The sequence below is a fragment of the Chaetura pelagica genome, unplaced genomic scaffold (assembly GCF_000747805.2).
Source record: "Chaetura pelagica isolate M959 unplaced genomic scaffold, ChaPel_1.0 scaffold247, whole genome shotgun sequence".
NCBI classification, from domain to species: Eukaryota; Metazoa; Chordata; class Aves; order Apodiformes; family Apodidae; genus Chaetura; species Chaetura pelagica.
The window spans coordinates 438,762-465,142 of NW_009953958.1; the positions used below are offsets into that span (position 1 = coordinate 438,762).

At 36.6% G+C, this 26,381-nt stretch overlaps 1 protein-coding gene across 1 annotated transcript in view; it reads right to left on the reverse strand.

Annotated features, from left to right (window-relative positions):
- Nucleotides 1-7,468: 7,468 nt before the first annotated feature.
- Nucleotides 7,469-26,381, reverse strand: part of TNFRSF19 (tumor necrosis factor receptor superfamily, member 19) — a 45,072-nt gene continuing 26,159 nt past the window's right edge. Inside the window, exons 5-8 of the mRNA XM_010001897.1 lie at nucleotides 12,073-12,237; nucleotides 10,670-10,795; nucleotides 9,796-9,898; nucleotides 7,469-7,873 (exon numbers count right to left, since the gene is read on the reverse strand). Of these exons, the coding sequence (XP_010000199.1) occupies nucleotides 7,480-7,873; nucleotides 9,796-9,898; nucleotides 10,670-10,795; nucleotides 12,073-12,237 (788 nt within the window). The 3' untranslated portion in view covers nucleotides 7,469-7,479. The remainder of the gene's footprint in view (nucleotides 7,874-9,795; nucleotides 9,899-10,669; nucleotides 10,796-12,072; nucleotides 12,238-26,381) is intronic.

Here is a 26,381-nt window from a genome sequence, read left to right on the forward strand (position 1 = left end):
ATATTGGGCAAAGCAAGGCAGGTGATTTCTTGAATTACAGGAGTTTAAATTTGTCCAGCTTTAAATCAGTGCCCTCCTTTAAACTGTTGATTACAGACTAGATTTTGCTAATAGTATCTCCTCTACTTAGGATGATTTTTGCATGCTGAATAGCATGTGAGTTGTCCATCCACAAACTGAAGCTGGGATGTGGGCAGAAGAAATGGAAAACTTCACAAAGACTGAGGTTCAGAGATAGCACTTCCTAAAAGCTGCATTCTTTTTTGTGTGCTTTTCCACCAATGGATTAGAAAAATGTAATTTATAACCTTTTAGCCAAATCACCCCTTGACAGGCCAAAAAAAACCAACAACTAAAGCCAACTGTGGTAAGGAAGGATTTAGGAAATAAATGATGGGAAAAAAGTCTCCATCTTTCTCAGCTGACCCTGCAGTTGCAGACGTGGTGCTTGCTAGAAGCCTTGTTGTGCTGTCAATCAGCCACCTGCCCTCTCACTAAGCTATTAGAAAACATTTCCACTAATCCCATCACTCATTGCTGGAGTGGAAACCAGGAGGCTCACGAGCAAATCCACCCACTCTTGTTTTTATCCTATTGAAAGTGCTGCCTTATCAGACATAATCCAAATGTCTCATGAGCAACGTGAAGAGCAGGTGGGTTTTACCAACATTCAGGACAAAACTAAATCTGGATAAAATTGCAGCCTGCCAGCACAAAGTGTGCATTGTGTAGCTTCCCTCTGCAATACCCAACCTCAGCTTGGCTCATGCCTGATAAAACACTACACACTCCCTCCAAAATCCTTTTTTTTTAAAAAAGGGCAAAACAAAGCAGCAGTGTCTGCACTGGAATGTGCTGCAGGTAGTGATCTAAACCTCCATCACCACAGTCAGCAGATTAAGTTAATGCATGAAGGTTGTTTGGAGGGACTTCACAGGAACGCAAACCAAGGGCTCTCAAAGAGCCCACAACAAAGGGCAAAGCCATGTGATCTCAAACTCCTAGTAGGACAAGGAGTGTTTGACTAAGAACTTGTCTACCTGGTAGGAAAGGCAGGAAACACTGTTGTACTGAAAAGTGATGCAAGCAGGGAAAAGATTTTGGGGTGGCTTTTTTTCCCCTTTTTCCTTGTAGGCCTCTTTTAGAAAGATAGTTGGATAAAAAAATTGCAGCCTTGCTAATATTGCTATCTAGTATGATCAAACATCTATTCAAGTTTTATCATCACATCTGTAATTTGTTACAAATTGCATCCTGTTTCCAGATTAAATAGTATGATGACCCGTTTTTCAATGCATGTTTTTTTTTTCTTGATTTATTTTTATCTTTTGGCAGAGACACACCATGGCAATCCTAGCAGTGTGGGGACTTGCTGCTCTGATTGACTCACAGTGAACTACCAAACATTCCACATGCTGCACTATAGAATCAGAATGGTTAAGGTTGGAAGGGACCTTCAAGATCATCGGGTTCTGGCCTCCCTGCCATGAGCAAGGACACCTCACACTAGACCAGGCTGCACAAGCCTCATCCAACCTGGCCTTGAATGTCTCCAGGGAGGAGGCTGCCACAACCTCCCTGAGCAACCTGTTCCAGTGCCTTGCATTGCAGCCTTGAAAGCACTGAAGTGAAGAAGGGTGATTGGGTGGGCTGGGGATGTGGACTGATGCCATTTTTGACAGCTTCAGCAGAAAACAAGTAGGAAACTACTCAGGAGGGCAACACAGGCACAGTCATATAAGATCTTGCTATTCTGGGAAGCTATTCCCTGCGTAACCTCTGAATTACTTAAAGACTGGAGAAATAACAGCAGTACACAGACAAGAGCCTGTGTGAAATGTGATGGGGAAAAAAAAAATAGCTACAGTGACAGAGCAGCTTTCAATTTCTCTCAAATTTTCTCATTTAAAAAATTAACCCTATGAATTCTCCACCCAAAACTATGTGGCTTTATGTTACCTACCATCCTTATCTGGATTCAGTCTCCAGTCACTACTTCTTGTGTCTTTACCATAAGAAGTCATGTAATTATATGCAATTATCAAATTACTCTTTCTTCTCAGTCCTCTACCCTTGTCAGTCAAACATGACATTCCTTTCTTAATCATTTAAATTGTACATCATATTATTTGAGTAACATTTCCTGAATCTTTTCAACATGCAAACCTTCTGGACAGTGTTTGAAAAACTGCCTAAATCATGGCTATTTGGTCTTCTCTGTTGGTATCCTCTAATTTCCTCTCTCTTCAATCAAGGTTTGAAGCCAGCCTTGGCTGCTGCAGGGCAACACAAGGGCAGGCTCTGTTGCTGCTGGTCAGGGGCCATGATTATGGCATCCTTTTCTGTTTCAGAACTACAGCTACTCATAATTTGCATACCTATCTTGTCTGAAACAGTCTACTGTGTGGAGTACTTGGTTTTATTTTCAAAGACATGACACAGACAGCAATCTGTGGTGCTTACCAGCATTTTCTTTACTTTCTTGAGAGGCAAAAATTTTATTTTAAGGACTGATGTTAACTTACTACTTCTTGAAGGTCCTCCAGCTTGAAGAACCATGCTACTGTTAAACAGCAAGCATCTCTAGACAAAGAGGTATCAAATCACACTATAATTTTAATATAATTAAACCATAATGAAATTCTAAAAATAGTAAAAGAATCAACCACTAACTGTACAGAATGCTATGATTAACTTGAGATCAACAAACCAAGACCACTTCACGTGACATTTTATTCACAAGTAGAAAAAGTATTACAAAATTATTTATACAAGATTTAATTTACATTCTTTAAAGGAGTATTTAAAACAGCCCTCTAAGTCCCTAGATGTGATATGTGGGCAGTCTAAACTCAGTGGCAGTGTATGTTCTCTATTGGCATGTACAACATTGCTTGCCACAGGCAATATAAAACAGACCAATTTGGTTAAATTAAGGCAAAAAGTATATACATAATATACACATGTATTTAAAAAGCAATCCCTTCATTTTTTTCCTCCCAATTTACTCTCAAGCTATTTGTGACTCATTTAAAGAAATGAGTATTTTTCTCTAGGGTTGCCAGACAAAAACATTTATACAAAGTGTAAATTCCAATGGGAAATCATACTTCCTGTGGCAGATGCTGGCAAAACTTTTGAACATAGCATTTTAAAGAACTGTTATTAGTGAAAAGCTAATTCTCTATATGTTCTAAAAATACCTTGCCATATACTGAAATGCACATTGGATTTTTTCTATTTACAAAGTATATACAAAGAAGCACACATCTTCATTTACATGTAAAGAAAAATCACATATTGTCACGTCTTAAATGTATGAAAGTATTCAAAGAAATTATTAAAAGCTACTCTTATTTGACTACAATTAGCTTGAAAACTGTTATTCATTATTTTTGCACACATGAATAATCTCACTGGTTTTAGAGGAAGCTCCCTCAGATGCCTACACTGGCTTCAGCTATTCTTGTGCAGGCTCAACCTTCTACTCAGTGCTCCCAAGCAAAAGTCTTTTTCCATTATGGAATATGAATACTGTCTCAACATTGCCATTGCTACACAAACCATGTGTGGAAAGATGAGTAATATTTGTTGCAAATTTACATTTGTTTTACTGATTGCTTCCCTTCTGTCAAGGCACATTGTGTACTTTAAAGAATAATTGCTGGAGCTCATCACTGACAGGTCTGAGCCTGCTGAATGTAATGAATCAGTAGAGGTTACTGGGATTACTCACAGAAGTGAAAACTATTTTAAGGTTAAAAACAGCTGCAGAACAAATGTCATTGTGGGATGTAGTGCAACAACCTATGGTTAAAAAAATCTTAAAGAACAGCAGTGAGGGCAGAGAGTTACTAGGCATGCACTCAGCTTCAAGGATTTCATTCAGAGGTTTGGGGATTTTTTTATATGTCATGAATATTTTTTTTACTACTACAGTGAGAAGGACAGAATGACATGAGGAGAAGAAAAGGCCTTCTAAATGAATTCATTAGGTCACCATGAAGCTTGACCCACGAAAAGGCATTGCTAAAAAATATTTGCAATAGTGTAATTGTATGAATACTTTCATGGCACACCTGCTCTAGTTGGACATTTTGGTGTGACAGTTGATTACATTTATTTCAACATCCAAAATGGACATGCTATAACAGCAAGTGCTGTAATTCAATAGTGAGGCTAACAATTAAACACAACACCCCTATCTATACATTTGACTTCCATTAAACTAAACCTAAGTTAAAGCTAATCTCATGCTAGATTTAACAAAACAATGCCCCCTTCCATAAACGTAATGGATGGAGGGGATTTCAACCACACATACTGTAACATGCAAATTCTTTAACTCCCCACACTAGCTTATTGCCTATAAAGTAATATATAATAAAAGCTTCAGTTTATCAATAGATGTCCTTGCATAAATAGAAATGTTTACTTTTTAAGTCCTTCAACAGCAGGAAATGGATTTAAAATTAGAACCAGCCAAAAAAAAATCCTAATGCATGCAAACATCTGCAAGCAGAATAACTGGCAACGTCTTGTCCCAAGCTTTCTGACATCTGTAGCCATATTTAAGATGTCTACTTAACCACACTGAAGTATTTGTATTTCTTGGTGTATATATACATATACTTCTAATGTCATTCCATTAGACTTCTTGAGAATCTGAGGGAACTAAAGGTTCTTTTTCTCAGAGATGCCAAAGGTCATAAATCCACTTTCAGGGTTCTCCTAGGATGCTCCTTGAAGTTTCACTTTGCAGCTGTTATGGCTCAGATGCAACTTCTCAGAAGGTGTGAAATGATGCCTTTTTTTTTTCCAGCTGATTTTGAAACCATGCAACATTGAAGAGCAGGCTAAGTTTGATGAGAATTAGCAGAGGAACATCAGAAAAGCATTCAAATTTAGTGCTGAGAGAAACAGCTTGGTTTCCTAAAAGACACCAATAGAGCAGTGGTTACACAAACTTGCAAAAAACCTGTATATACTTCTATACTTGACAAAACACTAAAAAATACAGCTATACTTACTATGTGCTGTAAAAAGTCACCTAAACCTGAAGACTGAGCTTGTAGTTAAACATCCATTAAAAACCTTACATTTATGTCTGCATAAATAAAAATATTCTAACTTCTATGATTCTAGTTTTATCATATGATTATTTATTTTAAAATACAATAATGAAGCATGGCCCCATTCAAGCCTGTAGTGCATCCACATACACTGAAAAGGCCACCTTTCCCTCAAAATATTTCAAAAAGACAAAAAAGATGAAGGGCAAATGGAAGAAAGTGGAGCAGGCTGCAGTGAAATAATTTTCTTGGAGTTGTAAAGCTGGTCAGAATTAAGCCTTAAAATACATCTCAGGTAAGTCTAGTCCTGGTCCTGTGCCTCAAGTGCTACTTAAATTTTTCCATCAAAGATGCATATGTAATGATGCAATGTAGAGTCTGAATATGGAGAAATTGTCTAAAATGAATCAGTACAGCCTACTGAACTAAAAAAAAAAATGAAGCAGCTAACCCATCCAAACCATTCTGCTTATTCAGAAGGATACACAAATCTCAGTAGTACTACATGATGGTACAAAACCATCAGAGTACAGGATTTTGAAATGTCAGAAAAGATGTCTACATAGAGATATGAATCAGTAAGAAAATATGCTGAAATTTAAGTTAAGTCTTATAGTGATATTTGGAAGTTCTGTGGTTCCTTTCATCTATAAAAACTCTAAATAATATTAATCACATACCTCTGAAGTTGATACATGGTTTAGTGGGGAAAAAACCCCACAAACTTGAATTTAAAAATCTTGTTAATATGGAAATATATTCCCTTAAAACATCTAGAATGCGTAGAAGTTCTATTGATAAGCACTGAAAAACTGGCAGTGTCAAGATCTGCAGCCATAGTCATGTGATTGTCCCTTCATATATATGCCTAGACAATATGACTAAGACCTAAGGATATTTGGCATATACCAAAATGACAGTGGCTACCTGACATATGGGTGGTTAGTGCTAGACACTGTTACAGACAGAACTATATACTGCAAATAATAAATTGAGAACAATTCCTGGGCTGCATCAAAAGAAGTGTGGCCAGCAGGCCCTATGAACTGCAGGGGGGGCTGGACTAGATGACTTTCAAAGGTCCCTTCCAACCCCACACATTCTATGATTATTCTATGACCTAGATAAGGTTGATATTTTCAGTGACAGCAGTAGATTTTCAGGCTGATTAACAAGTTCCACTGAAGTCAATCACAAAAAACTTAGTGGTTTGTTTACCTCCCTTTCCTCCTCTTGAAAACATCACCTAAAGAATTAAGGCCTGATTTACAGAGAATTAACTATTGCACACACACGCTTTCAGAATATGCCTTTTTTTTTTTTTTTTCAAAACTAAATTCTTTTTCTACTTCTTGTTTAAGAACAATATAAAAGTGGCATGCAAACCAAATGAAAGAGGATCAAAGGAAGGCAGTTTTACTTCTGGAGATGACCCAAAATTTTCATAATTACATATAGCATAATTTTCTTAAATACGTTAATGTTAGTGGCAATAGCTTCTGTTCCTGCCTCTGTGTACATGCACAGGAGACTATTTCAGCTTTCCAGCCACAGCCTGCACAACCCCTGAGTAACAACACCAGAGCACATGCCATACTTTGGGATCCTTCACAGCTACTAGTTGCTCCAAGTTACTTCCAATGGGAGAAAATGCCATTTAAATAATACAGAGCGTGGCTACTATTTAAAAAGATAAATTGATGAAGCAGTAGCAGGGTGACTTCTTGTGTTGGTTATATTGTTATGCAGTAAAGATTTTTTTTATCACCTTTTCTCATTTTGACCTCAGACCTGCATTTTGTCTGAGAATGAGAACACTGAGCTTTTATAGATTATATTTTATGGGCTAATTTATGGAGTGTTTTCTCTGATGGCATGGGAATATGAATAGCATTACAAAGTGTTTGAGATTCTCTCGCCTGCTTCTGTTACTGCTGTAGTACCTTCATAGAAAAGGCTTGGTAAATATTTTTGGATGAACACTTGCATATATTTTATGCTCTGTTTACAATAAGCAAAGTCCTCAGTTCTTCCCTCATAAACAAGGACTAGCCTCACATAATAGTTTGGTCACAAGGCTATCACACTGATTTTTTCCCCCTGAAATTTAATGAAAAAACCCCACCCTGATAAAAGCTGACTGGTGTGTCATTTACCCCTGTATTCTGTTTCACATTGTCTCAGCATTAAAGTTCAAGTAAATACATTTTACAACTCCAGCCAGTAATTTAAAAGTGTGAAATGGTTGGATCTCTTGTAGAGTTTTAATTTATTTCAGCCAACAGCTAAGTGTAACCTTTGGAGAAATATAACCCTGTAACTTTTTTACAATTCTATTTTTACCTAGCTCTATGTGCCTTGAGTACTCATTCTCACTCCTTTGTAGTTATGTTTTTTTACCTCTTTATCAGTCTGTAGAGTCATTTGCTGTTCCATTACTCATTGTCTTTGGCCAGGTTTCAGCAGCTGCTGAGTTCTGAAGTGATGAAACTTCTATGCATGTTCTATGCTTGGAGATTTCAAATGACTTTGCAAAGTTTTCCTCAAGAGACTTAGCTGAAATAAGTATTTCATTTAGATCCTGGTTATTATCCGACTCAATATTGGCTGCATTTTCAGTCTCAGGACTGCAGGATTTTTCAGACCCTCCAGCCAGTTCTGAGTATGATTCACAGAAAGAAATGCTGTCACAACAAGCTGAGTTTTGCATAAGAGGCCAAGCATCTGAAATGTCTCCACAGGCAGAGTGTGAAAGAGAACCAAGGAAAGCAGGAATCATTTCTCCAACAGAATCAGAAGCCCTGCAAAAGAAGTTTAAAAAATTGTTTCAAAAGCATTCCAGAAAATATTACCAGTATTGCAATTATTGTCATTAATAACCATAGGTATTTCATGAAAGTTTGACAGGGTTATATCAAGTTAATACTCCAGAGGCACCATGCACAAACAATGCTTTTGAAAAGGAATACAGTTTGCTTCTCATCTGGAAATGAAGAAAGCTCTGGATGACACTTCTAAAGGCCAAGAGGATGCCTGGGGCCCTTCACACTGTGAATTCAGGGTTTTAGAGAACATGAACTGCAGTTGGGGTTATGTAAGTCGAAAAAATAGAAATATGATCAAATAGGATAAAAAGATACTGTAGAACTGCTCAGATACAAAGACTTGCAAAGAGGAAGGAATTTATTTGTTCTCAATGAGGGGGTGGGCGGGGGTATTTAAAACAAGATATAACAAGCTTAAATTGCAGCAAGACATGTTTGGGAAGACGGGTATCTCCAACACTAGTTTTAAAAAATAACAAAACAGGCCAGACAAATACCTAATGGAATCAAAAGATGTAGTGGGTTCAGACTGGGAAAAGGAGATAGACAAGACTACCTGAGACTCCTGTCTGTGTGATTTCACACTGAACATACATTTACTCTTTTATGTGGAAAGGACAGTCTATTAATGTAGGGCGATGATTTTTAATTCTCACAAGGATTATTTTTATTTTACATAGAAGGGAAGGAAGTGGAAGCAGAAACCCATTATTTTCTACCTCAAATATGTTTAAAGTGCACAATGATACTGACATGTCTGAGTGACCTATACATGCCTGTCTCTGTCGAAAGCCCAGTAAGGTTTTTACTACAGGATACCAAAATAAGTATTCAGAAAACAAAGATTTACCAATACATTTAATTTCCAAAAACTGTATACAGATTTGTAAAGCCACAAGGGCTATATTAAGCCTGATACACAGTAATAATTAAAATTGCCTAGAACAGATTTTAAGTAGCCTTACTAATTTCCAAAGCATGATGCGTTAATAGCTTTGATATACACACAAAGCATTTTTATAGATGAGGCCAAAAGTCAGGACATTGCACCACAATTGAAGGAAATATATTATTTTGGCAAAGGAAATGGAAGCAAACTCAATTTCTACTGGAAGGAACCACAGGAGCTTTGATGTCCACATAGCATGGACATGACATTTATTTTTAAAGTCTTAACCAAATGATCCCTCACAAAGTACAAAACTCTCAATTTGTCAGCCTTGGTGGTATAAAAGGATGACTTAGGCTTGCTGGTATTTAAAGCAGTTATTATAGAAAATGTAGGCATTTTGTATCTTGCACTTAGGTCACAAAGTCACCTTGCATAAACAACACCTAGCAAGAAGCAGCCTCTATATTTTTTTCTACATTTGGCCATAAAAACAAAACAGCTAGAGACCAGTTTAAACCTTATATGGAAAACAATTCTAGCTAAAGCAATAAATACATCCTGTGTTAAAATCTTTATCCAGGAAGCTCAGAATGACACCATAAATTTTATATATTTAGCTCATGGCACTGCTGTAGAAGTAACCACCCTACTACAGTATTTATATCCAGCTGATCAGGAGAAACTAAAGGTTACACTCTGGTAGAAATTAAGAAATACCAAATATTTCAAATCTCACAGTCATTAAGTGCTTCTAAAAAAAAGCAGAAGAGGGGTCCACTAAAGCTTCTAAAGTACCACAGAATAAGACTATCTGCTTGTGAGAGAAATAAGCTACTTCTTCATCAGAGAAACTGATATCTCATGTCAACATTTATTAAGTAATAGTTAAAATTGATTTTTCACCATTAACCTGTTTTTGCAAAAAACAGGAGTATATGGCTGCAGGTCATCAAAATCCCTCACCCCGCTCCAAACAATTCCTGTAAACATTTTTTTAAAAAGTTACCTTTCATTAAGTGTAGTCTGTGAGTGGAAAGCACAACTGTGACTGCTATGCTCCATGCTACAGGTTTCATCACAGCACAGTGATGGAATCAAGTGAACTGGTCCTAAGGAATGAAAATTGATTTGATAATGTTAAGTGTTAAAGCTCTATAAAAACTTAGTCACTGTATTATTTCAAACATCAGTATTAGTTTGTCTGTTAGATTATAATATATAGAAAGGTAAGGGTTGGAAGGGACTTCTGGAGATATGGATTAAGGAAAGAGATTTTTGTATTGAAAAAATAATTCATTACTTTAAAGCAGAACTACTTATAAAAGCCAAGCCTGTCGCAGAGACGCCAGTCATGAATATCTACTGTTTATCTCCATTTACTTTTCAATTAGGTATGTGTGAGAGGAAGTACCACATTCTCAGTTAACATGTTAGGATGGTATTTAAGCCTGTGCTCTTGTATTAAATTATACATTTATTAACATCATAAATGCATCTGTTCTTTTACTACTTCCCAAAATCTCAACAAATAAATTGATCAGATTTTTAATGTCCTTCAGAGCTCACATCATGTTCTTAGATACTGTCTGTAAATCCATCACACCAGTTAATGTCTTAAAGCTAGATACAGAGCTATTTTTATCAGAAATAAATGAGATAGACATTTAAAGCTATTTTTTAAGTGAAGGTCATTAGAAAGAAAACATTTAAAAAATCATAACCAAATAGCTACTTAGTAATTCTACTGTGCTTATTGAGAAACTAGGCCAGGACGCAGGGTGGCTTGACAATGTTAGTACTGTAGTTGAAGTTAAATGTCTCAACTGAAGTGTTAGATAAATGTTCATCATGTCATAATGTCACAAGTAGGCCTAACATACCACACGTCCGGGTTGTGCTTCTCTGGCACTGGCAACAAGTTCTGTGGTCATATTCATTTAGCTGTGGTCTATCAAAACATGACAATTCAGAGCCATTGTAGTGAATGTCTTGTGATCTCAGAGACCCTTTGGACAAAGTGAATAAAAATACATATTAGCAAATTATATTCTATTTCCTGTTCAGAGCCCCCTGTCTTCACAGAATACTTAAATGCCATCCTGTACAATATTTCCATACATTTTCCAACTGAAAGATCCACAATGATCATGTGGTTTCATATAATGAAAGCCACAGACTGTGCAACAAGCCCTAGAACAGATGGTTCAACTACAGTCTCTTCTAGGAAGACATCTGCTCTTATTTTGCTGATGATTTGAGAGAATATCCTATTCACTGTTACATTTCCTCAGTGTTTAATGATTCTCAGCAATTCCCATCTGAAACTTTCCACATTCAGCTTTCAGCCACTGAAGTTATCTTAAAGAGCTTTACATTAACAGCAGAATTCCTTTAATCTGTATAATTGTAGGCCAAGATGAACGAGGTGTTAAATTTCACTGACTGAAGTTTGAATTCACTATGTCTGAACTTAAGACAGATTGTAAAGCATCTGCTAGGCTAGGAAAAATTCTTACAATGTCTCTCTTACTCCTTTTATTTCTGCGTGTACTGTAAGGCAGTAATAACATATATTCTTCCTAGTTCTAATTCTTGTTTGACAGCCAGTGTTCATTAGATGCTATAAACATATTTAAATAAATGTTTTTAAAATTATTAATAGGAACTAGAGTGCTTTTGATTTGCCTCTTAATTTAAATTAAGGGGCAGATTTTTTTCTTCTTCTTATTATAAACAATCTGTGAATTACATTCATGAGCTGTTACGGATTTTACTTTATATTTACAAATCTAACTGGTTTAAGCATTTAATTCATCTTGAATATGCCCATAACCCCAAAATTGTTATCAATATATCTGCTGTCTACACTTCCCACACTCATTATCTTGACAAACTAAGTTGTTTCACAATGGCAAGTGATGCACAGATCCTCCAAGCTGGTATTTCCACTTCAGCACTGCACCTCTGATTACAACCCAAAAGGATCCACATGTTTGGATTCCAAATGGTCCACATGTATCTGTACACCATCTAACAGAGTATGGCACAGAACTAATACAACTGGCTTATTTCTGGACATCTGCACAGCATTTCCCCTGTAGAACATCCACACTGAGCTGGCAAACGTGTGGATATCAGTCTTGGGCTTCTGCTAACTTGTTAATCTCAATGCTAAACTTGCTTGAATGCTGCAGAAATGTCATTTACTTATCTACAATGAGATCTGACAAACTCATATTGGTGCATGAATATTGAAAAGAAACAGTAATAACTGGAAACTTACAGGTTGGTTTCTTCTCCATAAACTGCCTCTTACAATAGATAACACAAAGAATAAGAAGAGCCAAGAGCACTGTTGCCAGGGCACTGCATATGACAGCTGCTAGAGCTGTGTCTCGAGGACTGGAGGCAGTTGAGGGGATCTTCACAAGGTTTACTCTGGTGGTACCTGAAATGAAGCAAGGATGAAGGCAAACTGTAAACATTTCACAGTAATATATGATCATGTAAATGAAAGTCTGGGAAGCAGAAGGGGTTTGTTGCACAGAAAAAAACCAACCAAACAAAAAGGATGCTCCATTATAACCATTAGTTGTACATGTAAATAGATACGATTCATCAGCAACCACATTATGATAAAAGACTTAAAAAATATATTGTAAAATGAGTGGAGATGCACGGAAATGCATTCTGACTGTCCACAAGAATGGAATCAGATCTTCACCATGAAAACAAAGACCTCTTAGTTTTCAACGTCAGGTGATACTAATATGGAGAACATTTCCTGGTGTATAGTTGAGAAAGCTTTCCACTAGAGGGAGTCACAAATACATGAACTTCCTTTAATGAGGAAACTTTCTGAGAACTGAGACACCCACAGAAGTTCAGATGCTGTGAAAGGTACCATTTTGCTCAGTTGCATGACCACGGTCATTTCTGGGATCAAACCTAGGACTTCGACTGTGCTTTCCATTTATTTATTTTATTTTATTTTATTAGTATTTAATGATGCTTTTAAATATAGAGAACACCTCTAGCCAAAGTTCAGTAATTTACTTTATATCCGTAGTAGTAAAAAGTTAAACAATGTTTCTAGCTTTGATAAATATTGTTAGGTTTTTTTGTGGAAAATGAAAAAGTTTAACTACATCTATTGAAACTATCTTCAATTATGAATGGCTTAAAAAAATTGATTCATAGAATCATTTAGGCTGGAAAAGACCCTTAACATCATCAAGTCAAACTGTTAACCTAATGCTAAGAACTCCATCACTAAACCTTGTCCCTAAGCACCGTATCTTCATGTCTTTTTAAATACATCCATGGTTCCACCACCTCCCTGGGCAGCCTGTTCCAGTGCCTGACAACTCTTTCAGGGAAGAAATTTTTCCTAATATCCAATCTAAACCTCCCTTGGCACAACTTGAGTCCATTTCCTCTTGTTTTGTCTCTTGTTACTTGGCAGAAGAGACCAACCCCCACCTCACTACAACCTCCTTTCAGGTAGTTGTAGAGAGTGCTAAGGTCTCCCTTCAACCTCCTTTTCTCCAGACTAAACAGCTCCAGTTCCCTCAGACACTCCTCATGAAACCTGTCCTCTAGACCCTTCACCAGCTTTGTTCTTCTTCTCTGGACACTCTTTATTTTTGTTATACGATTCTTTTTTAACAACTTATGAATTATAAAAGCTCATCTGTTTCAATCTACTTTGAAGTTCACATCAATTCAACAGTATTTTATGAGAAAAGGAACAAAACATCAAGTATGTCTCTGACAGCAAATTTTTTACAAAACCACAAACCATATTTTGTTAACTTATAAAAATAAGTCAAATGTGCCTATTTCCCCCTGAAAATCTTTGGCTAAAACCTAAAGACTACAAATGGTCTGTGCAGTCCTCAGTTCAAATTGAGAGATGTCTCCAGATCATATTAAAATCACTAATCAAACTGTACATACATACAATCTTCTAATATCCTAACCGAAACATAATAAAAGCTTAGTGCAATCAATGGAATTGTATTATTCAGGACATTTTTCTCAAAGAATGATGGAATTTCCTCTACACACAACAAACATGGGCAGCAAAGTGTTTACAACACCATATTGCTTTGTTACAGTGGGCAGATTGCCAAAAAGCTAGGTATTTGAACACCAACTTTATTATCTCCAATGCTGTCTTCAGACCTCTTACAACAAAGAAAATATTAACTTCTGGGAAACAAAGAATCCATAATAATAAATGAATTATTTATGGATTATAGTATCATGTAGTTGCTGGCTAATAGAGAAACACAAAAAAGTGGAGAGATCAGTTCACAGCTTTAATTCAGAGAGAAAAGGTTTAGTTGATAATTTCCTGATTTCATTGTGAAGAAAAACAAGAGCTACTGCATTTACATCTGCTTGAATATTACTATTTGCCTTTCATTTGTACTGTTACGTTCCACTGTCACATCAAAAGTGTGGAGACTAAATTTGTAGCAGACTTTTTAATATCCTTTAACTTGGTGGCAAATTAGACAGAGTGGAGCTAGTGGAGAGTGTCCAGCAAAGGATCACAAAAAAGACTGAGGAACTGGAGTGTCTCTCCTATGATGACAGGCTGAGAGAGCTGGGACTGCTCAGCCTGGAGAAGGCTCAAGAGCCCATCTCAGAAGTGCATGTAAAACCTTGAAGGGAGGGTGCAAAGATGACAGAGCCAGGCTCTCTTCAGTGGACTGGAGGAAATGGGCACAAACTGAAACACAGAGGTTCTCTCTGAACATCAGGAAACACTTTTTCTAACTGTAAGGGTGACCCAGCAGTGGCACAGATTGACCCAAGTTATTATGGAAACTCCCTCCTTAGAGATGCTTAAAAGTCACATGGATATGGTCCTGAGCAACCAGCTCTAGATGACTCTGCTTGAGCAGGGGGGTTGAACCAGATTATTGCCATAGGTCCCTTCCTACCTCAACAATTCTGTGATTCTGAATTATTAAGATACAACAGATTACAAAACTTGTCAATAAAGTGGCTAATATCTCCTACATGAACTGGAAATACATTTTTAAACTGTCCTTGCACTAAAATGTTATCATTTTCATTATCAAAGCAGATGGCCCATCTATTAGTTGTGTTCCAGATAACAGAATAAAATTCCAACTCAGGGTCTTGGGTACTTTGGTTCTAAAAGTAATTATTACCTGTCTTTATGTTCTTCTATAATTCCTATTACTTATAAAGCTAAGTTCTATGACCTGTTTTCCAGATCCTCATTGTTATTTAAAAGAAAAAGCAGCCAGTGTTGTAATCTTTTTGTCACATCTTCAGTGCTCTTGGCAGCACCACTGCAGTCTCCCACAGAGAAAACTTTTCACTCAGTTTCTAGGATACTTGCAGCTGTAGCTTTAACAGTTTTAACAGGCTGCAGAAATTTCTGCATGGTATGTAAAGTTCCAGGACACAACTCTGTGAGAAGCTGCAAAACTAAATATAAAAAAACCTCTCTATACAGCAATGTGTGCTGGCTTTGGTGTGAAAACAAGGAGGACCATGCTTTGATTTCAGGTTTTCAGTTTTAGTGAACTGATTGATCTAGTCTTCAGAAGGTTAAATACAGCCTGGAAGAGGATTTAAAAACAAGACCAAAAAAAAATAATAATCAGAGTATCTTAAAATATTTTTCATATATATGTACCTATATCAATACCTCTATCAATGTACCTACTAAAAGTACTAAACAGCTCTTAGAAATTAGGCCTTCATTAGTAGAAAAAAGAACAGTTAATTTTGAAAGCAAAACCAGAACAAGAGCATTAGAGGTGGAGCTACTAGAGCTTTGTCTGTCTTCATTTGCTCACAAAATGTACCTATTTGCAAGCATGATGACATATTACATTTTCTGGGAAATTATAAACTACATAGCACTCATTAGCCACATCCAAACTGGAAATACAGCCCTTTTACTTTAAGCTGGGATGGCAAAAAATTAAATTTGTTCAAGCCATCTAGTTATTTACAATTTCTTTCATTTGGTTGCTTGTTTTGTGCTTCTTTTTGAGAAAGCAATTTTCTATTCCTGAGAATGCCTACCACTCATCTTCACCTTCAAAGAACTTTTTGGAATAGCTACTGTGAGCAGTCCATTGTAGTGTAGCTCTAATTATAATGATAGTGATCTTCCCTGCATCTTCCCAACATTTCAGAAGTGGATTGCTATTGTACAAGGGGCCCGTTGGGCATTGCTGAACTCTGCTTTCAGTGTTACTCAGATATGTATGCATTTTCATAAACCCTTTCTTTTCAGGCTCACAGACTTAATGCTCCCGTTTCAGTAAAGCAAGGAGGTGCATTCTGAACTTTAACCTTGTACTTACATTTATTATATGATTACATTATTAAATTTAAATATGTAATTTAACGCTTTGTGAATTTGACGTTATATATTAGGAAAGGAGGGAGGAGGTGCACAATGGTTTTGGATTTTGGAAAGCACATACATATTATGTATCATAAACATAAAAAGAGATGTATTTTATTTAAGAAATAGATTTTCTTAGTTCCAACATATTCTGGAAGTGTGCTCCTGCTAAAGAAGAACTACCCCAAATACCAAGCTGCCTCCTGCATAACTTTGAGCAGTTCTTCCCTTAATTAACCAACACTACCTCACAATGTCAGGATAGGCAAAGGTGTGGTTCTCAAAAGCAAGTAAAGTTTCTGTTAATCCAATATGGATAAATAGCAGTCACTCAGCTAATACAGAACATATGAATCCCAGCTGTAACACTGTAACTTCTGCCAATAAACAGAATAGCTGAGTTTTCAGCTTATTATACTGAACAACCAGAACAGGACAAAATGTAAGAAAACTTCCTTTATCACTTATTTCATGTTTATTTTCTCAGAACCATGATTAGTTACAGTCACTACTGGAATCAGAATGCCTAAAGGAAACCTTTCTGTGGTAGATTAACAATGTGAAAACAGAACTTGCAACATTTTATGTTTGTCCCATGGACATAATAAATAATATAATAACTAAAGTTGAGGAGGATAAGATGTGGATCATGTTTGGGTTTTCTTTCTTACTGTGTACTGCTAACATGAAGAGGGTTTACTCTATAAAACAAAGCTAATCTAAACTCCACTTAGCAATAACATGGTAACTAGGTACAGAGAACCATCTTTTATATTCAGGATTGAAAATAAGACACAAAAGTAAATTAAAAATATGAAATTCCCACAATATCAGTATTTCTTGTCAAGAGCAGGGAAAGGAGCCTATTATAAAAAGTATTTATCCACTACCTTTATGTTGATTGGTCCAAGTAAGTGGCATCAACCTTAATTCGACAAGAATTAAGGGCTCAGACATACCCTCAAGTTACAGTAATTTAACAAGTTACTGCCTGTCAGCTGAACTCAGTGGCTATCTCTGTGTGTGTGCTTGATCCATGGAAAATATAAAGTAATGGGTCTTGTCTTAAAAATCCTTCATTCTGAAAAAGATGTTTATGTTCATTTAAAAGTACAAAGGTAACACCTTTGCCTAGACCCTAACAAGAAAAAGAATGTATTATGTATAAACATTATATGTGCATATATAATTCAGATACTATATCTATTCTATATGTGTGTGTATATATATATAATACATGAGTAATAGATACTACTGAGCATTAACATCAAGGGAAAGTAAGTTGTCCTGAGTACATTTCAGAGGCTTTACAAAGCAGCAGATTGCCTTTCAAGTAGGAGGTAAGAAACTTTATTAATGTTTGAGACTGTGGTAAACTCAGAGAGAGAGAGACTCCCAGCATCTGCAAAGGGACAGCCATTGCGTGCATGGCCAACACCCAAAAGTTGATCGTGTCAAACCACATTTTTCAAATGCACTCCAAGTGCTGACTTTAAAGTCTTTTGCTTCCAAGTTAGTGCCCTACAAGATTTTTTTTTTTTCCTTTGCTTTGCTTTATTTTGCTGGTTTCATTATTTTTTAAATAAATTTACCAAAAAGCCCTAAGGGAGAAAATGACTATTCAAGTATTTATCCATTGTTCAAAAATTCTAAGAAATGTGCTTATAAATTCAAATCTTTGGAATTTAGTTTATTCATTTCCAAGATAATTTATCTTAAACTGCATATTTTCAGAAACTACAACTGCTGACAGCCTTTTATGTTTAAAATGGAAGAACAATTACACTGTATATGGGAATTTAAAATACACGAGCTCCACAGTATTGGATACACATGACTACGTAAGGTGTAGTCAACCTCTGCAACATGCTTTTCTTTAAGTAATGAAGAGATATTAATTCTTGGTACTGCCAGAGTCAGCCACATTGAACTGACATATAGGGACAAAAGTAACATTGTTTCATACACAAAACTTTTACCTTGAGAACTGCCTATTGATTTAAAAATACTGCTACATGACAATAAACCCTCAGATCACTGGAATAATCTAAAAAAACCCTGAAAGCAGCAAAAATTCAGAGAAAGTGGGATAAAACCTCTGTCACTGCTGAATTATTCTTCCCCCTACAACACAACTGGTTATCAGTGTGAAAAGACAATATGTCTGTCCTTCATAAATCAGAAATACTGGGCATGATCTGGTGGCACAAAGCCTATATTGCTGTTAGTAGACCTGTGGTGTTGCCAGCAATTAGCTTTCTGACTTTTACTTCTAGCAGCTCACTCTGCACATCTGACAGTGGAGGCTGTCCTCCTTTTTTTGCAGAAAAAGTACCTTCTTTCTCAGGTTTTTTTACATGTTAGATCAGTATCACAAAGCTCGTGTCAGAAGATATGAGATTGCTAGGTACAGCAAGAAACCTTTTTTCTCCACTTCTAACTTGTACTTTTAACCCAGTTCTTTTCCAGACATGTTCTGAGAATAAGAACACAGCATTTTAGGTTATTCTGTTGTTCAAATCCAACTACAGAATGCAGCCATCCCACCCAGGCTATGATTTTCAACCGAAGATGAAAGTAGAAAGTACTTGTTTCATGTTCTGTATATTCAGTCCCAATAAAAACAACTTGCTCTCGTATTTGAGTCAACTAAGACTGTTTATAACAGTTACTAGTTGTGTAAATGTTATCACTCTCAGTTCCAAAATGCTTGTATGAGGCATTCCCCACATAAGCAGAAGAAGAGTTTGTATTGCCTAAATGCACACTATTTTCGTGAGGGCATCTACTGCCATTTCCTCTTTTCTAAAAGGAGAAGAGAAAGACCATCAAACCTTCAGAATCTAATTATATATTCACTAGTTAAGTGTCTGTAGCCAATATAGTAATTCATTTTTGTTAACAAAAAGTATACTTCAACACGGGCAAACCCACACATACTGGCTGCAGATCTGTTCTAAAAGGTTCAGACAAGTCCTTATGGCTACTGTGTGATGAGCTTGTAGATTTTCAGTATGAACTGAAACATGAAAGTGTGGAAAACTTCATCCTGTAACAGGGACGAGCAGATAGGCAGGACCAAGGGCTGGTAGGGTAGCTATGACACTTCATACCCTCACCTGGGCAGCAAACACACATGCCCTTCCAGTTATGCACAGCTGGCACAGTATTTCAAGTGCAATTGTCACATGCACCCACAGTCATTGAAATGAATACAGCACTACAGATATATGTTTATATAAATGCCAGTAAAGCAAGCAGTGAATTTTAAATCCATCACAAAGTAATTCTTGTGTCCCTCTGATTCAGTGAGAAGTAAATCCTAACTCTTCACTTTCTACTCCAATGATTTTTCGTCGTTGTCCTGGTTCAGCTATGGTAAAAGCCAGGGAGCAGAGCAAAATCTTGCATGATGGCCACAAGCCTGTATCCTAAATTTGTCAATACAAACACTGATAATCATCACTAACAGCCTATGCAGTAAATTTTCAAGAGCTGTGTTCTTTTCTTGCTTTAAAAATGTTTTGTGAAGGTAACAACAGTACTCAGCTACCTCACTTCTTTCTGAAGATTAGGAGAGTTGCTTTGCCATCAGAATCACAGGGTATATGGCATATTGCAATAAATTTCAGTCACAAAGTTTCTAATAGCTTTAGACAATCAAGACTGTGTATTCAAATAAAAAAATACATACATGAGTGATACAAGACCTATATTTGAACACCAAATTATTTGCAGGATCATTTGCTTATTTTGCTTAAAAAGGAAATTCTTGAATTGGCCAAACAACGTATCTGCTCCAGAGAGCTAGATATTCCAACAGCAATACAAAAATAAACAACATTTTAGTACGTTTCCCTTGTTGTTTCCTGGGCTATAATCAACATTCAAAATAACTGCCTAAGGAATATGAATATACTAATATTTTTTGTTATTGAATGTGCAAAAGCATAAATGCCAATGAAATTCTTCCAGCTACTAGAAATTCCATGCAGAAAGAGCCTAACTCCAGGATGTGACTAATAAAATATCAGTACTAAAAAGAGACCTGCAAAAATGTGTGTCTGTGTGTGTGCGCATACATGTACATTTGATGGTGGAAGAATCTATTACATTAAATTTTAAAAAGTTTATTTCTGAATTGAGAAATAAAATAAGGAAGTCACATAACTTCCAGATAAGCTTTTGAATTATCTATACATAATTGCAAATATAAGATTAATGCCACTATATTTTGGTATCCATTTTCAAGAGTGAAAAACAGCTTGATCTTTTAGCACAGGTCTTCAGTATGTAAAAGTTAAGCCCTAAAACCTGTAATGTTTAAATCCAAGGTCTCTGTCTGGGAAACTACAGGCCTGTATTAGATCACATACTTCCTATACAATGCAAAGAAAATGTTAAACATAGACTACAAACTGAAACAGCTGTCACACCAGGTAACAGGGTGCTAAGTCACCATGCTCAGCCTATAGATGTAGAAACTTGAGGAAGGACACTAAACTGTCTTCTTCATTAAGAGTGGCAGAGAGGGGTTTTCATCTTTTATTAAAACTCTCCTGATAAGAAAAATGCATTATTTTAAACATAAATTAAGGGGGGGGGGAGGAATAATTAGTATGGCTTATAACACCTTTCTCATGCAACTTGTGAAAGAACAGGTAACAATGGGGTTTCTGCCTTCTGTAAAACCTTAAGAGCCCTTTACCAAGAAGCATGAGATGGAACTTCAATTTTTGTCTCTGCCACCTCCATGGACATTTTCTTAGCCACAGGACAACACACACAGCTGGGTAAAAGCCTATTACTCCTCTCCAACTGAATTTGCTGAGTTGTAAAGCTTCAGCAGAAGCAGTAAGGACCCCTCTTCACATATTCAACAGTCACACAAAATAGATTTGTGGATTGCAACAAAATTAAAGAAACCATACTCAGTCTTGCCCATCACTTAGTTTTTTCCTGTTTATAATTATGTTAAAATATCACTAATTCAGGTTAAATTCTTCAGGCAATGCAACTGTTTCTCAGTGGGGGGTGTTTTTGGGGGGAGTGGTGGTGGGGTTTTTTTTGTTATTTTAAAAACATAACTTCTGGCCATTTCCTCATTTCCCCATTGAGGGGAAAATATGCCTGTACTGTGGAAAACACAGTGTTTATGCAATTAAGACTGTTTCATAATACACAAAACTGGGCTGAATTATGATTCTGAATTAAGTTGGAAGTTGCATAACCAACTCTACCAGTATTTTACAACTTTTGAATGTTCAACTTTGTAACATCGGCATGTTTTAAGAACCTTTTTGGGATAAGAAATCTGAAAGAATGGGATAAAATTTTAATAATTTTACAGCATATAGCCTTAACACCTTTAGAAGCTGGACATTTATTGCCAGATTATTGTAAAACTGCAAATATCAAAGTAAATGTCATGATTTATTGCAACGAAAGTTACCTACTGTGCAAGTGAGCACATACATGAAAACTATAGTATAGATGAAAAAGTTGTAGCTTTGAAGTCAGAAATAATAATAGCTTGTAAAAAGCAGTTTTTAATTCACCACTTAAAGCTGTGGGGATAAAGTCAAGTCATATGGAACAAAAGACTGCTGTGTACAAGATCCTTGCTTTGTTATATTACCTCATCTGAAACATAACATCTCCCCTGTTCAACTGAAGTCAACAGGAATTAGTCATAGAATACAAAAGACATTCTGAAAAATTATCTTTGAAAAGCTAATCTCTACTGGTAAGATTCATCTGACCAGAACAAACATCTGCTTCTGAGGGAGCCACCTGAACTTTCTCTACACAGCCCTGGGGCGGGGGGGAAGAAGTACAGGGGGGCAGGGAGGAGAAAGGCTCTTTTAGGCTGCAATTAATCTGATCTGTTTTAAGCACCTCTCTTCAACATTTCTCCCTACCAAGTACAGAGTGAGCCATCAGCTTATAGCTGTGGCCATTACAGACATCCACAGCCAAGAAAGAGGAATCCTAGTCTGGGTTTATCAGGCAAGGATGAAGGGTTTTGGATGCCTTCAACTATTCTGACTTCCTTTGTTTCAGCTCATTAAGTGTATAACAGATACCATAAATTGCACACTTAATTGCAAAGGTAAAGTTAGTAACAACTGTAAAGCTTGTAACAACTGCTTTACAGTGGTAGAACCACAGAAAGGCCCAGTGGTAATCAGTAACTCACATTCTGAATGGAACATAAAATAGCATGTAGCAAATAAGGTCAGACAGAGAATCACAGGTTTTGGCTATTCTGTGCTTTAAATGGACAAAGTCCTGGGGGGGAGTAACACATGCAACAATGTAAATAAAACCTGTACCAGAGTGATTATATACAAGGAATCTCATTGTGGTTGAAGGCCACACATTCTAACCTTGGCAAGTTTTCTTAGATTGAGGGATTTGGTATGTAAGACAAAAATTCATCAAAGCATAAGATAAATATTTTAATTATTTTCTTAAATTTACATTTTCAATTATTTAGCTGGAGTGAAAAAATCTAAACTCTAGAAACTTGATTTTCCTCATTAAAATTAATTTAAAAGGTAAGAAGAAGATCGGGTTTCAGGAAGACAGATGCATTCATTCAATGTCAAATTTGCAGTTTTCATCTAACCATATACTGACATCTAAATTACACTAATTTCAGAAGTCTGAAGGTCTAAAGACAAAGTCAGAGCTAGTCTCCTTAGGCTCTCTTTCTAAAACAGAGCCAGAAATAGAAATCTTCAGAGAAGTAATTAACCTGAAATGGCTTGAAAGACTGCTTAGTGTTAGTCATTGAAGCTTACCTTATCTGGCTTGCCTGAATTCTTGAAGAACCTAATTCTATTCACTGTTTATCAGTGGGAATTTGGGCTGTTAACCTCAGTGTTCAGCATTAACTTTTACATGCCTAAATCAGGGTGCATTACTTCTATCTTTAATTTCCACATGCACATATGGTAATTATAAATTACACTCTGCAGAATGCACAGACAATTATACCACTGGGCTTCACTGAAACTTTATTAAAGCTGGTGAACAAACACCTTTATTTAAGAAAGCTGTAACAAAGAGACAATCTTTTTAAGAAGCAGTCATAGTGGATACCTCAAAGGCACATGTCACTGCCCAAAATAACATGGGATCACTACAGGACCACTGGAAAAGGGAAGGCTGGCAGTGCACTCCTTTAGCACAGGTGAACCAGTAACAGTGACAATGTGTGGGGTCTATCACTAACAAATCAAAGGTGAGCAAAGTAGAGGACAACAACTGGAAGGATGCAAGTGATGAGTAGAAACATGAAGTCTTTTTTTCTGTTAAGCTGTTTCTAGCTCATCAGGTGTTAGTTTATTATGAATCATTACTGCTAAGGTCCTTAGTGCACAACTCATGTTATAAGGCTATCACATCTTATCCAATTTCAAATACACCACAGTCTTCCACGTAATTCCAGTCCTCTGGAGTCATTATCAACTGAATGGCCAAGTTAAATAAGAACTTTGCAAACCCACTCCACGCAAGGAGTAGAAAATTGCTTATAGTCACTGCAAGATTGGGCTAAAGAGCTAGCCACGTTAGTAAGTACACATAAGAAAAAATTACAGGAAATAGTATTTATTCAGTACAGGTCAACGATTAGCCCCTTCTCTGCAACTTAGGAATTTCAAGTTCACTTTAATCTAGTGTAATTGAGCTAACCAGCTCTTACATTAAAAAGTAATGATTAAGTTAAATTTCTTGCAGACATTCTGTACCTAAAACAAACACGAAGTATGCCTCTGGCAAAGAAGGATACTAATTATAGGATTGACTCATAAGATGAAAAGTTGCACAAGTTACTACTAGAAACAAAAGTATGGGTAAACTGCTTTGAAAAAACATATTGAAATTCTCATACTCTGCAGTTAAGATGAGAATTTCATTTTCTAACTGTACTTAACAGTGTCAAGAAAGAAAAAAAAATACGCTTGCAAACTTCTTGTTCATATTTTAGATGGAAGTAATGAGAAGTGAATACAGCAATTACAAACTTCATCATTCTACACAGAGGAATTTTTTAGCCTAATAAAGAAGTGAGGTGTCTACAGCAAATTTTTACTAAGTATTTACCACGCAAAACTAAGTATTCTGGTCACTCCCAGCTTTCTCTTGTTACATAAAACATGCTCTTAAAATGGGTATTTATCGATTCATTGCATTGTAAGGCAATGAATCCCTAACTTCACTCGTAATGCAACAAAGCATTCCCTGGTTTAAAAGGAATGGTAAGAGCAAGACATCACCAGTGCTCCACACATCTGCAGGAAAGAAAATGAAAGCTCAGAAGTAGTTCTGGATTTCAAACTGAAGCTTCACCAGGATTAGCAGATAGGGTTGTCAGCTGTGAGTCAGAATAAAGATACAAAGTTTGCCCTATGCATTATGGTGTATGGATTCAGTGTGACCTTTTGAAGGCCAGATGGGCACCACTTACCTAAACTCCTGTTAACAGCTGCATGAGCTTGTGATGTGAATTAATGAAATAAATGAAATTTGATTCAATTTAAGATCCCATGGTGACATTTCCATTTCTCCAGGATTATAAACAAATAGCATAGAAAAATAACATTTCTAATCCTCACTTGTTCTGTCATTTCCATCTGTGTGATGGAAGCCATTTATACTACATCTGCTCACTCTGAAAATCATTTAACATTAATATTGTTAACAGCTTTCCAAGTAGCTACTGCTAAAACTAATCTTCTAGATTCTGTATTTGAGTAGACGGTTTTTTAGTTTCAAAATTCTAGTATTCAAATTTTGCTTTTCTACCTCCAATGATAATAAATTAGTATTTTCAAGAGGTTCAGAAATTATCTTTTTCTCGCATTATTTTCCTTTCTGTAAACTTTCTGCTGTTGATGAATATATTAAGAATTTATGCTAGAACCTTCTTACTCTGTGCACTAACGTAGCTCCCTGTTCACTCCTAGATCACTTGTTTTCATGAAATCGGAGAATTTCTTGTCTGAGGATCTCTGTTACTCTGTCAGCGTGGATAAAAACTAATTATCAGGGTTAAAAGGATTTAAAAGGGATAATAAATTACAACTGTATTGTATATAACCTCCCTCGGCCAGCAGGTTGAGGGAGGTTCTCCTCCCCCTTTACTCTGCTCTGGTGAGGCCTCACCTGGAGTACAGTGTGCAGTTCTGGGCTCTCCAGTTCAAGAGGGACAAGGAAGTACTGGAGAGAGTCCAGCACAGGGCCACTAAGGTGATTTAGGGAGCGGAGCATCTGCCCTATGAGGAAAGGCTGAGAGAGATGGGACTCTCTAGCTTAGAAAAAAGGAGGCTGAGGGGGTATCTCATCAATGTTTATAAATATCTAAAGGGCAAGTGTCAGGAGGACACCACCTTCTCAGTGGTGTCCAGTGACAGAAAAAGGGGTAATGGTCACAAACTGGTATGCAGGAGATTTAACCCAAATATGAGAAAGTACTTCTTTTCTGTGAGGGTGACAGAGCACTGGAACAAGCTGTCAAGGGAGGTTGTGGAGTCTCCATCCCTGGAGACATTCCAGACTGCCTGGACGTGTTTCTGTGTGACCTGCTCTAAGGGATCCTGCTCTAGCAGGGCGTGGGACTGGGTGATCTCCAGAGGTCCCTTCCAACCCCTCCCATTCTGTGATATACTGTGTTCACTTAGGAAACCAAACTGAAGAAGACATAATTCTGATCTGATCATGTATCTTTAGACATCTAAGTAACACCTGAATTTATAATTCTCAAATTAATTTCAGCAGCCAAAAATGACAATTGTCACACCTATGGGCCACTGATACAATTCAGCATGCTTGAAATATGTAATAGTTAAAAACAATTAAAGACTAATTCTCTGTTCTCAGAAGCCTGGCCTTCAGTGGCCAGGAAGGAAAAAGGAGTTTCCCCCCAAAGAAGGCAAAACTGGGAAGAAAAATGCTTTTAAAGATCCAGAAACTAGTATGATGCAGGCATTAAAGAAATGAACCACATGCTCAATGGTAACTACCAAACACTCTGACAGTGTTCAGTCAAGAAGCCAAATTCAGCTTAATTGTGATAAATATAGAATTTAAATGATGGAGATGTAGAATGATAGGAAGCATTTGACTGTCAGCAAAAAAAAAGCACTTCCTATCAATAGCTTCTTACTGCCTCAGGAATG